This window comes from Rutidosis leptorrhynchoides, chromosome 7 (genome assembly GCF_046630445.1).
Source record: "Rutidosis leptorrhynchoides isolate AG116_Rl617_1_P2 chromosome 7, CSIRO_AGI_Rlap_v1, whole genome shotgun sequence".
Classification (NCBI taxonomy): domain Eukaryota; kingdom Viridiplantae; phylum Streptophyta; class Magnoliopsida; order Asterales; family Asteraceae; genus Rutidosis; species Rutidosis leptorrhynchoides.
The window spans coordinates 164,448,984-164,466,632 of NC_092339.1; the positions used below are offsets into that span (position 1 = coordinate 164,448,984).

The following is a 17,649-nucleotide window of genomic DNA, read 5'->3' on the forward strand; positions in this document are numbered from 1 at the left end:
CTTTTCTTTAGTATGTAAAAGTAAAAAGAGTGCAACAAATAGTTGCCATACGATTGGGCAGTTGATTTTAGTTTCAGTTGTTGTTTTTAATTAGTTTTGGTTGTGTTTGTTAGCGTTTCTAAGATTGTTATTAGACATAAATCTTATATTATGTAAAATTAGTTACTAAGAAAACTTAGCTATTAAGTATTCTTAACTATTAAGGATACTTAGTTATTAAGTATTTTTAGCCATTAAGTATTCTTATCCATTAAGGATACTTAGCTATTAAGTATTCTTATCCATTAAGGATACATAGATATTTTAGTATCTTTAGTTGTTAAGTAATTATCGATATTCGTGATACTTACCTCTTAAGTTTTCTTAGAGGTTAAGAAAGTTAGTTTTTTGTAGCCTATAAATAGGAGTTGTAATCAAGAGTTGTATAAGATAACAAATCTTCAAATAATATAACCAACCTTCAAATTATATCTATTCTACACTTTCATTATGTATTCTAAACTACTTAGCAACAAAGTCTTGCTATTTTAATCTTTAGCAACAAAGTCTTGCTACCTTAATCTTTCAAGTGTAGAATTCTATTCTATTCTTGAACATTTACAGTGGTATCAGAGCTCTCTTCTTAAGGGGCCGTTTTATTCACGATAAAGTAATTTTAGACTAGACATGGCATCTAGTTCAACTGCTACAACAATTTCAACATTTAATGGGTTGCACTATCATATTTGGGCAGTAAAGATGAAGACATATTTGAAGTCTCAAGGTTTATGGAAGGTTGTAGAGACTGATGAAGATCCTCCAGTACTCAGTGCAAACCCAACTGTTGCTCAACTAAAAAATTATGAAGAAGAGTTGCTAAAGAAAATAAGGCACTTACCTGTTTACATTCAGGACTTGCTGATCAAATTTTCACCTCAATAATGGACTTGGACACACCAAAAGTTGTGTGGGATAAAATTCAAGATACCTATGAAGGTTCTGATAGAGTAAAAGCTGTCAGATTATTGACTCTCAGACGAGAGTTTGAATTGTTGAAATTGAACGATGATGAACTCGTGAAAGATTATTCATCGCGAATAATGGATGTTGTTAATCAGATTAGACTTCATGGTGACAAGATTTCAAACCAGAAAGTGGTGGAGAAGATAATGATAAGTGTCCCTCAAAAGTTTGAAGCCAAAATTTCCGCAATAGAAGAATCTTGTGATATTAGCATGCTTACGGTTTCTGAACTAACCAGTAAGCTTCAAGCACAAGAACTGAGGGTCTCTATGAGATCTGAAGAAAAGGTTGAAGGTGCTTTTCAAGCTTCTTTCAAAAATAACAAGGCTGAGAATTCAAGACAAAACACATATAAGAGAGGAAATTATAAAGGAAATAAAAGTTCAAACTCACGAAGCTCCTCTTCAACATCAAAGAAAGGTACTTTCCCTCCATATAAAGTTTTTCAAAATACAAATCATCAAGATGTTGATTGTTGGTTCAAAGATAAACCAAAATTTAAGTGCAATTTATGCAAAAAGTTTGGACATATTGAGAAATATTGTAGAACAAAGAAAAATCAAGGCCAAACAAAGGAACTTCAGTTGGCAAATGTCACTGAGGAAAATCAGGAAACAACTGAACACTTGTTTGTGGCATCATATGTCGATTACAAAAGTAAAGATGTGACTGTTGATGAAGGAGCCTATTGGGATTGGAATATGAAGGAAGTTAAAAGGCATGAAGCTTCTATTTCAAGTCTCCAAAATGAATCTCATTATGATAATGCAGAATTTGATGTCGAAGACACAACTGACACCGAAGTTTTGAGAACCAGAAAAATTGCTGATGTTTACGAATCTTGTAATCATGTTGTTATGGAGCCCGAAAGCTATATTGAAGCTTCCAAACACGATGAATGGAATGAAGCCATGAAATCAGAGCTTGAAATGATTAAGAAAAATGAAACATGGAAGCTTGTTGATTTGCCAAAGGGTAAGAATGCAATAGGTGTCAAATGGGTGTTTAGAACTAAGTTTCAACCTGATGATTCAGTTCATAAACACAAAGCAAGGTTGGTAGCGAAAGGATATTCTCAAATTGCCGGTGTGGATTTTAGGAAGACTTTCGCTCCAGTTGCTCATCATGACGTGATCAAGTTATTGTTAGCTGTAGCTGCTCAACGTAATTTGAAAATTCATCATCTTGATATGAAGTTTGCATTTTTGAATGCTCAACTTGAGGAGGAGATTTATGTAAAGCAACCTCAAGGCTTTGAAGTAGTTGGTCAAGAAGAAAAAGTGTACAGACTATATAAGGCACTTTATGGTCTAAAGAAAGCACCAAAGGCGTGGTATTCTGAGATCGACGCTCATTTGATGAATCATAATTTTAGGAGGAGTTCAAGTGCATTTTGCTGGAACTCAAAGAAGCAAAGAATTGTCGCACCATCTACTGCAGAGGCAGAATATATAGCAATCACATATGCTCTTAATCATGCTGTTTGGATGAGAAATGTGCTGCCCGACTTGGATCTAACTCAAGAATGTCCAACAGTAATCTATTGTGATAACAAGTCTGCTATTGCTACAGTAGAGAATCCGGTGCAACACGGAAGAACGAAACACATCAATGTCAAATATCATGTTATTCGAGAAGCCGAGAAGAATGGAGAAGTCAAGCTGAAATACTGCACCTCTGATGATCAATTGGCAGATATGCTTACAAAGTCCCTCACGGAAATGAAGCTAGATCAATTGAAAATTCGGCTTATGATGTCTAACAACAATCTTAAGGAGGAGTGTTAGCGTATCTAAGATTGTTATTAGACATAAATCTTATATTATGTAAACTTAGTTACTAAGAAAACTTAGCTATTAAGTATTCTTAACTATTAAGGATACTTAGCTATTAAGTATTCTTAGCCATTAAGTATTCTTAGCCATTAAGGATACTTAGCTATTAAGTATTCTTACCCATTAAGAATACATAGATATTTTAGTATCCTTAGTTGTTAAGTAATTATCGATATTCGTAATACTTACCTCTTAAGTTTTCTTAGAGGTTAAGAAAGTTAGTTTTTTGTAGCCTATAAATAGGAATTGTAATCAAGAGTTGTATAAGATAACAAATCTTCAAATAATATAACCAACCTTCAAATTATATCTATTCTACACTTTCATTATGTATTCTAAACTACTTAGCAACAAAGTCTTGCTATTTTAATCTTTAGCAACAAAGTCTTGCTACCTTATTCTTTCAAGTGTAGATTTCTATTCTATTCTTAAACATTTACAGTGTTTGTAGACTTCACAGTTTCTGCTACATTTTTGTAAATATAGATACAATACAATTGTCTCTTGTTTTTCTGTCTGAATGAAGGTTTTTGGATTCGTTTCATTTGAATTTTTTTCCTTGATATATGTCATCTGCTGATAAGACTGACTTGTAGCTTCTTGTTAACATGTTAAGTGTGTTTGTGTTTTTCTTTAACAAGTTTATTAAGATTATATCTTATTTAACTTAGACAAACATCTTGGCTATATTATTGACACGAAAACTGTGGTTTATGGAACAAGGCTGCCACCTACACTTTTGGTCAGGAGCAGCCATCAACCATTACCTTGAATGCACGCGTTGAGATTGGAGTTAGTAGAGGATCTGCTGCTGGCTACTCACGCGAACCTAGACGGATTGGCAAAAGCCAAATATAACAAAAAGGAGATTTTTGATGGTGTCAGATAAATTTTTTTAAAAAAAAAAAAAAAAAAAGCTTCCGGAGGCATTTTCATATCGAGGCTGTTTATGTTTTAACTTGAGTGGGTGTTTATATTAAAGGAGTTAATTGTTCCGAAAATATGTCTGCTTTAGGTTATCACAAATGGCTAATGGTATGGGGTGTAAACAGGGCCGGTCAAACTTTGGTCAAAGTTTTTGTATGTCTCGGGCGAAATGATTATAAAATGCCCCCAACAGTTATTCAAACATATATCTCATGAGGTTTAAAACTATGGGTATTAATGATTTTTTTCGAAATGATGTCCCTAACCGCGTGATGCCCCGGGCCGTCGCCCGCTTCGCCCATAGCCTTAGCCGGCCCTGGGTGTAAAGCAGGTTTGGTCCCTTTTATCTACCTTGGTCTCCCAATTAGTGTTAGCACGAAACTAATTAGTATTTGGAATCACATTAGCACAAATTCAAGAATAGGCTTTAAAAATGGAAGACTAATCTTCTCTCGATGTAGAGAGTGTCTCACCCGGTTATCTCTTTGGTGATGGAGTTACTAGATTGGCTAGACGCTTGGCATGCTTTGAGGAATAGAAGGGACCTCTTATATGGCATCTTTTCTATTACCCTTTTGTGAATATGAAGATTACTGAATTATATTATTTTTGGTAACAACGTTGTTAAAAGTATGATGGTTTTGATAAACATTAAATTAAATTATTATTTTATGACTAAAGTTTTGTTAAGGTACTCTGTGCATGAAAGATCAATCACACATAAAATATGTCTCCCCTCTTTAAGTAGGGGCCTCACATTTTTTAAATTATTAGTATTTACAAGTTATAATTATAACTTCAAAATAATCTATATCGACTAAGACAGATATATAGTTGTCTCGTCTTTGAGTACGAGTGAACACACATTTTAACTGCTGGCGATTAGTCTACGATAAATGTTATAAACAGACACGGTAATGGTTTATTCTAACATACGTGAAAAATAAAATAGTTGATACAAGTATAATATTAATGATCGAAAATTAGGAAAAATCTATCTATTACACTACTTATATCTGTTAATTGTACTCAATTTCATGAATCGCTACATGTTAAACACGTTAAATTTCTTACTGCATGTGATAGATATTCAGGTTTCATCTGATATATAAATTCACTGTTTTTAATGACGAAGAAGCAGCAAAAAGGATCGGTTTCTGTTGATCTCAAAGCATTAATTCACGACCACACACAGTTTTTCGACAAACTAATTGAATTAATCCCTGCAAAGTTCTATCTTCCTGTCGATGAAGATTCTAAACCGTGGGTCCAGGGCCTTAATAAAGTCAAACGCGCGTCTCTTAAACAACAGACACGCGAAAATATCAAGAAATCACGTCGTGATCGCCTTGACCCTGAGAAATCACAAACCACAACTTTAGATCTGTTGAAGAAAAACATTAGTAAGATTGAAAAGACTGATAAAGATTCTGATGATGAAGATGATGATGAAGAGGAGATTGAGATTAAGGTGAAACCGATGCCAGAATTTGATGGTGAAAGTAGTAAAGAGTCGGTTAGTTATGAGGAGTTACAAAAGAGGTTACATCAAAAGCTTGAAATGCTTCGTGCGAATCGAGGTCAAGGGAAACGAACGATGTTGATGAACGAGAGAAGAGAAAGTGGTGATTTTACCGGTAAGAAACGGAAACGGGAAGATCGTGATAATAAACGTTACGGTGGTAAAGATGGTAAAAATGTTGGTAGTGGTAGTGAAAAAGGTAAGGAAAAGCCGTAGTGGCGGATTTTGAATTTGGGAAAGTGAAATTGGGAGACGAAGACTGGAGTAAAAAGAAAGTGAAAAAGGGTTCGAAGGTGAAAGAATTAGAGAAAGCGCAAAAGTTGAAGGAAGCGAAGAAGGAAAATGCTGAGGTGGCGACAAAGTATTCGTGGAAAGTGGCGACTGAAAAGGCGATGGGTGTGAAGGTACATGATGATGTGAAGCTTTTGAAGAGGAGTTTAAATAAGGAGAAAAAGAGGCGGGAAAAAAGTGCGGGAAAATGGAAAGAACGGGTTGAAACGCAGGATAAGTTGAGGGAGGAGAGAAAGGCGAAAAGAAGAGGGAATATTGAAGAAAGGGCGAATCAAAAGAAAATGAGAAAGATTGCGAAAAGGGAGAAGAAGCTTATGAGGCCCGGGTTTGAAGGACGAAAAGAAGGTTATATTGGTGATAAGAAATAGGACGGGTTAAAAGGTAAGTTAAGGTTGATTCTTTTTTGGACCCTTTTATGTTGCTTGTTATAATTATGATGATTAGCATACTGTTTTTAATTATGTTTCACCATGGCTTTAGAATTTGTATCTTGAGATTGGGAGTTTTGTTTTACAGTATAATGTGGTTTGAAGAGATGGCAATATGTTCTTGAAGTTATTTGGTGGTTTGATACAAAGTGTGCTAAACTTTGCCCAGTTTTGATCTTTTGAGTTATGTTTGCTTCATATAGCTTATTTATCTCATTTTTTACTTTTAGGTTGCACTAACTTTAGTTTCAACAGATTTTGATTTGAATAACCGTCTTTATGCTGTCACAATTAGTTTGTATTGTTCGGGGGTGTCATTAAGGAACAATATTCAGGATAAAGAGGACTTGAAGGTGCATTGCCTTGGTTCTTTTGGTTGCTTCACGTTGCATCTTCAATTTTTCATCGTACAGACCTAAAATGTCACTTATTTGTATGATGTATTCATGAAATTTTGTTTGGTGTTGTTTAATAGTTTCGGTTGTGGTTGTAGACATGACAATTGTGTCAACAATGTAGTGGTTTCTGGCCGGTGTCTATTATGTCAGAGTGCTTTTGCAACAAGGGAAATTCTTAGAGGACACCCTCCTAGCCTCTGCAATTCTGACTCCTGACACAAAAGTCCTTTTTATTTCCTTTTTATTATTAAATTAAATTATATTAATAGGAAATAGAAAATATAAATACTACCTAATAAGTTAATGTATAGTTTAAGTGGTAACCACCGATTTCTAGTTTTTTGATTTTATAGCTTCATTTTAATTTTTTATTTATTAATTATAATTATATTAATATTAATTAAATGTTAATTTATTTATACTTTTTTTTCTCAATAAGTTTATTTTTTAACAAAATAAATAATTTCCTTCAATAAAATAAATAATTAACAACAAATAATTTGAAATTAATATTCTAATCGAGATTTACATGCGAAGACTCATAATTGGAATGCATATATTGAATGTACATATCTTGTTGATTTCTATACGGACGTTCCCATTCGCCATCATATTTATATATATTCCACTGTGCATGAGTCGGAGGTATCGGATAATATCCTTGTAAATCCACTTTTACAAAGTGGTTACCATTTACGCGAGCAATTACACATATATCATGTTGTTGTGACTCGGGTGGATTGCTCCAAGGTGGTAAACATGTTGTATCTGCTTCGTTGCTCAAACATAGCAAAACTACATTGTACCTTGAAGCAATTAGAAAACCCATATCTGGCAAAGTCATCCAATACTTCCGAATTGCACTAGCATCTTGTGGAAGATTGATCGTCTGATAAAGTTGGAACAATTCACCTTCTCCAAACAGATCAGCGTATATTTCTTTATGCGTTATTATCTCTTCAAGCAACTCCATCCTAATTTGTGGCCAACGATTTTCATGAAGACCGAGAGATGAAGCTACCGATCTAAATCCGCAATTCCCATCACCTTCTACATTGTGTATGTTCGTTACGTACGGTCGAAACATTTCTGGAATTTGATTTAATAATGGGATAGTCGAGAAAAATGTTTGGTGTACATAAGAACTATGTCTTGAAGGTTCTTGGTTCAAGTCCGGTATACCGAATCGATCTTGTGCGTAAGAACTATGTCTGGCAGGTTCTTGTTGTCGGTTCAATGATGCCTTTTTTTTTTGCTGCTTCACACTTGGACGTCCACGAGTATTAATGTGAACAACGGGTTCTTAAATATGAGATATCATGTCTAACTCAGGGTGACATTGAAAATTGCCATCTTGTGATGATATACATGGCGTAAAAGAAAGTGTCTTCCAAAAAATATCAATCGACTCTAGAGGAATAAACATACATGCATTTAAATAAATTGCTTGTTCGTGCGCACATGGTAGCCCAAAACACGATCTTAGCTGACAACCACAATTCTCATTTGTTATTTCAAACTTGTTGAAACGCCCAAGCTCAGCATGAATTTTTTCTATAGCACTAAGAGAAACACAACCCCACAATTGTTCGAAACTTGGATGTTCTAACTTCGGCCATCGAAAACATCTGCTTCGTTCAAAGCTTTCTTTGATTATACTAACTTGTGACTCAACCACTTTATCTATTATAGGCACAAATGTGTCTATTTTTGATTGCGAGGATGCCAAACTTAATTTCACCTTCGCATGCTGACTCTCAACCCTATTGGTGGTTGAATTTTCGAAGTTAAGTGATTTATCAGTCACCACCGATACGAACATGTGGGCGTATTTGTTTAACCATACTTCTTGGAGGTACTTCAACACATCTGAAAGTTAAAAAACACATACTCGTATCAAAGGTTGATGATATATTTGTTAAGATTATTATTAAATAGAAAACACTTAAAAATAATACCTTGATGATGTATCAACGAAGACGTTCATAGTAACGCGTATATAATGTCATTGTTGGAGCTTTAACTAACTTCTTCCACGTATTATGAAAAGAGACCCATTCCGTGTCTAACTTAATATATTTTTTGCAATTCTTAAGAATATTTTGCCAAATATGCCATCTACAAAGCAATTTATTAGCTTTTGGAAATACTTGGTAACATGCATTAATTAGGGACAAATCTCTATCTGTGACGATAACGCGCGGTTCATACGTTTCGCCCATAACCAACTTTAAGCAATTTAACGCCCAAATAAAGTTGTTAATTTTTTCTTTATCCATCAAGACGAATGCTATCGAAAACGTCTTGCTGGTACTAGTAACACCAACGATTTCAAAAAAGAGCAACTTATAAATATTCGTATTATAGGTAGCATCCATCAATAAAATATGCGGAAATGCACGAAATATTTCATATGAAATTAGATGGATCCAAAATAATTCTTCTAATTGGTTAGTAGAATCATTAATACGATATTGAAAGTCGTACCCTTTTTCCTTCAAAAATGACATTACTACCTGTATAGGAGTCCTGTTTGCTTGAAATATTGTGCGAAGTTTTGCTTTTGCATTATACACCGTTTTGCTTGAAGAAACATTTTCCGGATTCTGCTTCTTCAATGTCGCAAGAATTTCACCAGTCCTTACATTTTTACTTGATAAATCCGCGACTAAACGCCATTCATCATTAGTCAATCGCGCTGCATAAGCATGACCTTCCATATACATTATACGTTCATGGTTATGTACTGAATTTTTCATTTTTATCGACCAAACACCAGTTGTCTTTGAAAACTTTGCTACCATTTTAAATTTACAGTCAATTTTTTTACACGGTTTACTTTTTTCCGGGGTTGATTTACTTCTGGATACACCGCCGCGCTCACACGCATATTCAATCTTGACTACGTAACCCTTTTTTTCTTTTGATCTTCTGATGACAATAACTTGGCTATGAGAACGTGCTTCATTTTTTACCCATTCAGTCAACTCTTCACGACTATTGAACACCTGAAAATGCAAGTTATTTAGTTTCAATTTAATATTAAAATATAGTTTAATGTGCCATTAAATGAAATATTATACCTGATCAGTTGAAAAATCTGATACACTTGACATAACTATTCCTTATAATGTTATAAATCGATACAAATTGTGAATGTTATATAAACGATTAATTATAAATATTTCTTATATGAACCAATACAATATGTATGTGTTTCTTATATTTTTTTTGGAGAAAGATGTATTCCTTATATAGACTATAGCTATATGAGTGAAAGATAATGTAATGAGTAATTAAGTACTACATTATTGTTTTGTTATGGGTTAAAGCAAGATAAGATACAACATTATTATTTTAGTATGGGTTAAAGTATGATAAGTTAGTATAAAAAACAAAGTAAAAAAGGTGTGATTTTAGTATGGGTAAAAATTAAGATAAGTTAGTATGGGTTAAAAGTGTTAAATTATTGTCTAAATTATTATTCATATTATTGTTATGTGTGATAGTATAGTAGATTGTGCATGTACCTGTATGATGGTAGTATCCATAGATAAGTGAAGTAGGAGTGAAGATAATATTAATTAAAATATGAAAAGTAAGTACTCTCTATTTGTATTTGTATGACTTTGAAAATCTACACGTAAATATGTAATTGTATTAGAAAACAATAAAAAAAATTCAATATAAAGTTCTACTTGCATAGCTTTTGGAATACGTAGTATCAAAATAGGATGGAAAATATAAATGGTGGGATGGGACTATTTAATCAGTGAGATGACATGCATGCTAGCTAAAAAGTTGAATAGGGGTGTCCTGGTAGCCGGACCCTTGCAACAAATAACCCATGTCTGTAGGTCCCACGTTGCTTGCAGTTTTATGGATTGTGAATTGTGATTCTCATATATGACAATATATATCATGGTATGTGGTGATTATCGTGTCTTGTTTACGTCATGTATTTTGTTGTCGTTTTGGGTGTTATTCTAATTTCTAAGTTCTCACCAACTAAACATCTTTCTTAGTCATTCTAATTCAATTTCTGCTCTACTTTTGTAAAGAAAAAGAAAATATAATAATTGGCTCTTGCTTTACTGTCTGAATGAAGGTTCCCGATTTGAAATTACTCTGTATTGTTTACGATTTTTATTTTGTGATTTTCATCATGCTGATAAGACTGACTTGTAGCTTCTTGTTAACATGTTATGCGTGTTTGTGTTGTTTTACAAGTTAAGTTTAAGACTATATCTGAATTAACTAGTACAAATATATTGGCTATATTGTTATCATGAAAACAGTGGTTTATGGAACAAGGCTGCAGCCTAAACTTTTGGCCCCCTTCATTAAACATCATGAAAGGGGCAAGTGGTCAGCAGCCATCAACCGCCACCCTGAACGCACACATTGAGATTGGAGTTAGTAGTGGATATGCTGCTGCACTACATGTGATGGCTACCTACACGAACGATAGAGGGGTTGGCAAAAGCCAAATATGACAAAAAGAAGACTTTTGATGGTGCAAGAAAGTTAAAATATAAAACACCTTCCAGAGCCATTTTCATACTGAGGCAATGTTTTAACTTGAGTAGGTGTTTCCGTGTTTATATTAAAGGAGTTCATTGTTTTCAAAATATTAACAACATTAAATTACTTTTTTATTCTGGGTTAAAGTATAGAAATTGTAGAATTTTTAGTTGGAAGTGTTGGCTTAGCCAACCCTTATAATTTCCTTTTGCTATTCGACTTTTTTTAAGAAAAATTACGTCGATAGTACCTGTGGATTGTTATACTTTTCCTCACAGCACCTAAGGTTTTTTTTTTTTTTTTTTTGCGTCAATAGTACCTCAAGTTTGTATCACAATCGTGGTTAGTACCTTAGCTAAACAGCCGTCACTTTATAACCGTTAACGTATGTCATGTGCCATGCATGTGAGGGCATTTTGGTCCCGTCCAATTATTTGTTACATAAGTACACTTCCGTCAACATGTCCGCTGAGAGTGTCGCATTCAACCAAGAGCGCACACTTTGAATCTTCCTTGAGAAGGGCATAAATCAATTCCAATCGACTAGTATACCATTATACTGCAAAAATCAAACGACGGTTCATTAATTTTCTGCTTTCACCACAAACCCTAACAATCAAGCTGATGGATTCGAGTTTGTATCAAATGTGTGACCAGTTAAACTCATTTGATGTCAACAACATATATGGTAAGATTTCTTATTCAACTTTTTTTTTTTTTTTTTTTTTTAATAAACCTGATTATACTGTTTCATTGATGATGATCAATATTTGCATTTTCTTATGTTACATGTAGATATATATCCTGGATTGTTTACAATCAAACTACATCATGGTGGCCATTTTATTCATCCTCCACGTAGGGATTATGTTAATGAAAAGATAAATTATTTTGACTTAGTTGCAGGTGATACATTTAGTGTTAATGAAATAAGAAAAATGGTGTTGGATCTTGGTTATGATTGCAATTCTAAGATGGCTTACCAGTTTCTCTTATGTTTAACTGTTTATGTCAAACCATGTCAAACCAGGTCAAACCATGTCAAACTAGGTCATTTGTTCATAATTAGTCAAAACCATGTCAAACCATGTCAAACTAGGTCAAACTATGGTCATTTGGTCAAAATTAGTCAAATTATGTCAAACCAGGTCAAACTATGGTCATTTGTTCATAATTAGTCAAATTATGTCAAACCGGGTCAAACTATGTCAAACTAGGTCAAACTATAGTCATTTGGTCATAATTAGTCAAATTATGTCAAACCAGGTCAAACTCTGGTCATTTGTTCATAATTTGTCAAATTATGTCATACTAGTTCAAAGCAGGTCAAACTAGGTTAAACTATGGTCATTTGGTCATAATTAGTCAAATTATGTTATACCAAGTCAAAATATGTCAAACTATGATCATTTGGTCATAAATAGTCAAATAAGTGTAAAGTAGGTCATACCAGGTCCAACAAGGTGCAACCATTTTAGTGCAGGTAATACTTTGGTCATTAGGTCAAAATGATACATAATGGTCATTTGGTACAATAAGCAATAAGGAATAAGCAAAGTAAACTGCCATAACCTTGTCAATCTGATAAGATATGGTCTTAAGAAATGCAATAAGCAAAGTAAATTGTCATCAAAACTGCCATAGTTTACACAATCATCAATTCAATTTTTAGAGAATAAGATGCACAAAAATATAAAACATTTGTGAAATTGCAACTGGGCATTCATAATTAGTTAAAAAAAAAGATTTACAATGAACCATAATACATAATACATTGAAACAAAAGATTTACAACTATTCTTAGATTCAAACTAGCAATCCATAATACATTGAACCAAAAGACATTCCAAAAGATCAGATTACCAATCTAAAAAACTAAATTAACATACATGAAAAAAAAACAACCAACAACACAATAACTAAATACTTCAACTTCTTTGCTCGATTCTTCAGCATTTTGACATCCTCTTTTAACCTTTTGACCTCATCTTCAAGATTATTCTTGGACCTTAACAACCCTGGTATAACAACTAGTGAACGAGAACACATGGGAGGATCATACCACAAGCAATGAACGGACAGTTGGACCACTGAACAACAAAAAAATAATTATTACTAATAAATTAGGGTTAATAACGAACCACATTAGGATTAAGCATCACTGCACCAAATAGAAGAAATTATATACCTTTGTAGGGCAACTATAGTAGCGATGACCAGGATTACGATCGGTCAAAGAACAACGAATCATTGCTGACCTTCCACAAAAATAATCAACCATATTGACGTATTGGGTGATTAGAAAAATTAGGGTTTATATCGAATTGGGGATTTAATCAGGAATAAAGTGGATAACTGATCGATTAACATGCCTTTTATATTGAACAAAACATGTAAACGGACTAAAGTGCCCTCACATGCATGGCACATGTGAGGCCCCAACGGCACAAACTTAACGGCAGTATGCTTTGGGTACTATCCATGTAACTGCAACAAACTTGAGGTACTATTGACGCAAAAAAAAAAAATCTTAGGTGCTGTGAGGAAAAGTATAACAAACCACAAGTACTATCAACGTAATTTTTTCTTTTTTTAATAATCATTTGCCGTTAAAAATAGAATATCACAAATGAGCAAAATGAATTAAAGTTTTGTTGAGATACTACGTACACGAAAGATCAATCACACATAAAATATGTCTCTAAGGAAGGGCCTCACGTTTTTTAAATTAGAAGTATTTACAAGTTATAACTAGCGAAATGACCTGTGAAACCACGGATTTGTTTAAACGAAACAGTTTAATGATATGTTTTAGGTATTAAGTGAACGTAAATGCTAAAATTATTTAGTTTAATGACCCGTGGAACCACAGAGTCCTACTAAGAAACTCGTTAGCTGAACATTTCATCAAACACCTAAAATGCATATTAAACAATCTACATCCAATCATAAGAGATAATATTAGTTTTCATTTTATTTTTAAAGTGTAAATTAAAATATAAATTTAGAATTGGTTTTCTTCTACCTAGCTTTTATACCTTCTCTTACTCAATTCAAAATAATTAATTCAAATAATTTAATTTTAATAATTAAAATAATTATTAATAAGATTTAATAATAATAATTAATTAATATGATTTAATTTTAATTCAGAATTATTTAGATTAATGACATCATCCACCATGCTTAGATTTTTTTCTTTTCCTTTTTGATTTTTTCTAAACAAAGGAATTAGCCTAATAATGAAATCATCATTATAAGATTTTAATATTAATTATAGATTGCAACTTCAATAGACTGAACCATATATATATATATATATATATATATATATATATATATATATATATATATATATATATATATATATATATATATATATATATATATATATATATATATATATATATTTGCCTCAGTCTTTTTGTACGAGTGAACACACATTTTAACGGCCGACGATTAGTCTATGAAATATGATACATACGTTAATGATTTACTTTTAAATACGCGAAAAATAAAATAGTTGATACAAGTATAAAATCCCTTAAGGTCACGAAGTTCAGCACGCACGACTCCGGACAGTTTGCAAACATGTTGTCGCTTCGAGATTAGTTTGATCTCAAAGCGAATTGGAAACTAGGGCTCAAAAGAGAACAAAACAAACAAAAAATTAATACTTGGTTACATGTTTTGAAACTATGGTCCAACAGTCCAATGTGAAAATAAATATGTGCTTAAAATAAGGTTGAATCCAATGCAGTATAAACCCTATCCGTTTACCGTTTTCCATTTCTATTTTCTTTTCCACCGCTGAATTTCAATTTTCTTTGTTTCAGGTTATGATTTTATTTTTATTTTTCAATTTATTCTTGATACTATCATTTTAGTATGTTTCTTTTAATTTCTATATATTTGCTATTTATGATGCTGAATCTACTCTGCTTGCTTTATATTTTCTCCTTAATTGATGCTACGGTTTTATTAATATTTATATTTGCTTTCACAGTTTTCACGTCTGTTTTGTGGATGATTACAGATTTATAAAGATATTATGATATTATGATAGCCTACTTTAGCACAAATAAATTGATTATGTATACACATGATAGTTAGAGGAAATATCAGTGCTAAAGACAGATGTGATTTTATTTATTATTTTCATTTTTTATTATATTTTGATTAGTTGATGCAAATATGTTGTTTTGTGGGTGATTATAAGATATCTTTTTGGAACTGTAATAATTAAAATGTGTTTATAGATTTTTTGTTCTAGTTGTTGCTATTTTTATTATATGTATTTCGTTTTTTGTACATCTTTCATAGAAATATATCTGTCTAGTGAACACTTCTACCAAATCATTGCATATCTTTACGATATTGTTATTAAGTCTTTGTTACTAAATGAATTGTGCTTGTTTCTATTAGGTTCAAGGTTAGGTGTTTCTTTACCTTTTATACAATACTGAATCATGGCGACTCAACTGAGCAAAAAATGAAAGGTCGGTTTTTATAAACTCTGTTACAAGTTGATATTATACATTTCTGTAATTTGTTGTGTGATATGTTTTATGTTATTAGTTGGTAGCTAATGGAGTGTTCTTTGCTGAGCTGAACAAGGTCCTCACTCGAGAACTTGCAGAGGATGGTTACTCTGGTGTTGAAGTCAGTGGCGGAACCACTAAGGGACGGGCGGGGGCAGTCGCCCTTAGTGGATTTGCAATTTCAGTGTAAAAATTTTAGGTTTTTCAATTTTGCCCTTGGTGAAATTTTTTTCCCCAATGTCTTTATATTTTGCCCCAAAACTTTCAAATTTTGGCAAAAAACCTTCAAATTTTTCCATAAGAAATTTCATATTTTTCCCAAAAAAGTTGATACGTTTTTAAATTTTTTATTTTTTTTTGCCTCGGGTGAAAAAATTTTCTGTTTTCGCCACTAGTTGAAGTTAGGGTTACAACTATGCGTACAGATATCATCATCAGGGCCACTCGAACCCAAAATGTTCTTGGTAAATTAATAATGTAATTATTAGTATTACTGATTACTGACTGATTATAACAGTTTTTGTAGCATTATAACACATTGGTTTGAACTTGAATTTGCAGGTGAAAAGGGAAGGAGAATAAGGGAGTTGACATCTCTTGTTCAGAAGCGTTTTAAGTTTCCTGAAAACAGCGTTGAGCTTTATGCTGAATGGGTTAACAACCCCACTTTGTGCCATTGCCCAGGCCGAGTCCTTGCGTTACAAGCTTCTTGGTGGACTTGCTGTTCGCAGGATATTACACTTTAAATGATTTTAGGGCTTTTAAGGGGTTCTAAGGTTTGTTATGGAGGATGGAGCTAAAGGGCGTGAGGTGTGTACATAAATATCTGTGTTGTCTCATACGACTTATGTTTATACTTATGTTGATACTTTTTACTATTTTTAGGTGATTGTTAGTGGAATGCTTAGGGCTCAACGTGCAAAATTGATGAAGTTCAAGGATGGGTCTCCTCGGTCAACCGGTTAAGGAGTATATTGACTCTGCTGTTAGGCACGTGCTTCTTAGACAGGCAAGTTGAAATGTTGTCTAATTTTGTAACCAAAGGTGATACAATTTACTTTCTGCCACTATTGGAATGTGAGGGAACTTTTATTCTTTGTAAGGTTTAGTGAGATTGGATGCACATACGATTTGAAAAGTCGTGATACAAGTCAGTTGGGACTTTGGAACGACTAGTTGGGCGAGTCCGGGTTGAGTCATACGTTGACCAACATTGACTTTTAATACTATCTATATATATAACACACACATATGTATATATACATATATACACATACATACACATACATTTATATGTACACATATACATACAGATACACACACAGATACGCACATATATATATACACACATATACACAGATACACATACTGTGACGCCCCGTACAAAATTAACGTGTACGGATCATCAACAACAGGATCATTACAAGGTCAAACACTATATGATGTTTTAAAATCAGTTTGCATTCATCAAAAGAGGCAACGTCTTTACCGACGTCAAATGTTTTACAAACGATAGTGTGCTTCTACGAATAGAAAGCAATAACATAAGTACGAGACCCAAAGGTCATTACAAATTCATTGTTCAAAAGTAACATAGTTCGTGAATGCAAAGTAAAAGTTTCATGCAGAGACATCTCTAACAAGCAGCGGAAATCTACACAGCAAGTCTAACAGCGAGACTAATACAGCGGAAGCATCAAACGTCTAAGCACCTCAGAAATAACATGCTTAAAAATGTCAACACGAATGTTGGTGAGCTATAGTTTAATTGTAACAGTAATGTAAGGTAGGCCACGAGATTTCAGTGTTTCAAAACAGTATGAAAAATATATGCTTAACCGTGGGCACTTGGTAACTAACTTAACGTAAATATCACCCCCTAAAAGTACACTTGGCGAGTGTGTATGTTCTCGAAGTATTAAACACCCGTTAAATGCTAGCGCGACTAGCCCGAGTGGGGATGTCAAACCCTATGGATCCATATCTAAGATTCGCGTTCACGGTTAGGAAACCAATGATTAAACGTTACCGAGCTAAGGGGAAAGTTTATGCCGTTATATAACCCACACAAAATAAAGTTTAAGTACTCGTGCCTAATAAGTAAAACGTAAAAAGCGCATGTATTCTCAGTCCCAAAAATAGTTTAAGTAAAAAGGGATGCTATAACTCACAGTGAATAAG

The 17,649-nt window shown here is 33.2% G+C and overlaps 2 protein-coding genes, 1 long non-coding RNA gene and 1 pseudogene across 3 annotated transcripts; 2 read left to right on the forward strand and 2 right to left on the reverse strand.

Moving 5' to 3' along the window:
• The first annotated feature begins 4,761 nt into the window (after positions 1-4,761).
• On the forward strand, positions 4,762-10,830 carry LOC139858022 (uncharacterized; annotated as a pseudogene).
• Positions 6,545-7,490, reverse strand: LOC139859753 (uncharacterized). Its single transcript, XM_071848528.1, has 2 exons — positions 7,101-7,490; positions 6,545-6,640 (listed from the first exon to the last, which is right to left on the reverse strand). Exons 1-2 carry the CDS (start codon positions 7,488-7,490, stop codon positions 6,545-6,547), a joined length of 486 nt encoding a protein of 161 aa, XP_071704629.1.
• LOC139859754 (PKS-NRPS hybrid synthetase cheA-like) lies at positions 8,203-9,954 on the reverse strand. Its single transcript, XM_071848529.1, has 3 exons — positions 9,934-9,954; positions 8,891-9,411; positions 8,203-8,272 (listed from the first exon to the last, which is right to left on the reverse strand). The coding sequence occupies exons 1-3, from the start codon at positions 9,952-9,954 to the stop codon at positions 8,203-8,205; spliced, it is 612 nt and encodes a 203-aa protein (XP_071704630.1).
• A 3,858-nt stretch (positions 10,831-14,688) lies between the features above and the next one.
• On the forward strand, positions 14,689-16,416 carry LOC139858028 (uncharacterized). The gene is made up of 5 exons (XR_011762786.1): positions 14,689-14,763; positions 15,353-15,426; positions 15,506-15,932; positions 16,030-16,278; positions 16,354-16,416. It is a non-coding gene; the product is annotated as an uncharacterized lncRNA (long non-coding RNA).
• The last annotated feature ends 1,233 nt before the right edge of the window (positions 16,417-17,649 follow it).

Bases quoted from the DNA above. Each gene is read 5' to 3' on its own strand.
- LOC139859753 (XM_071848528.1), bottom strand. From the start codon at position 7,490: ATGTTTCGACCGTACGTAACGAACATACACAATGTAGAAGGTGATGGG. The intron at 6,641-7,100 runs GTAAATGGTAAC...AATAATAAAAAG, and splicing joins ATATATGTGTAATTGCTCGC to GAAATAAAAAGGACTTTTGT.
- LOC139859754 (XM_071848529.1), bottom strand. From the start codon at position 9,954: ATGGATACTACCATCATACAG. The intron at 9,412-9,933 runs GTACATGCACAA...TTGCATTTTCAG, and splicing joins TGGATACTACCATCATACAG to GTGTTCAATAGTCGTGAAGA. The intron at 8,273-8,890 runs GTACGACTTTCA...TTTAACTTTCAG, and splicing joins TCATTTTTGAAGGAAAAAGG to ATGTGTTGAAGTACCTCCAA.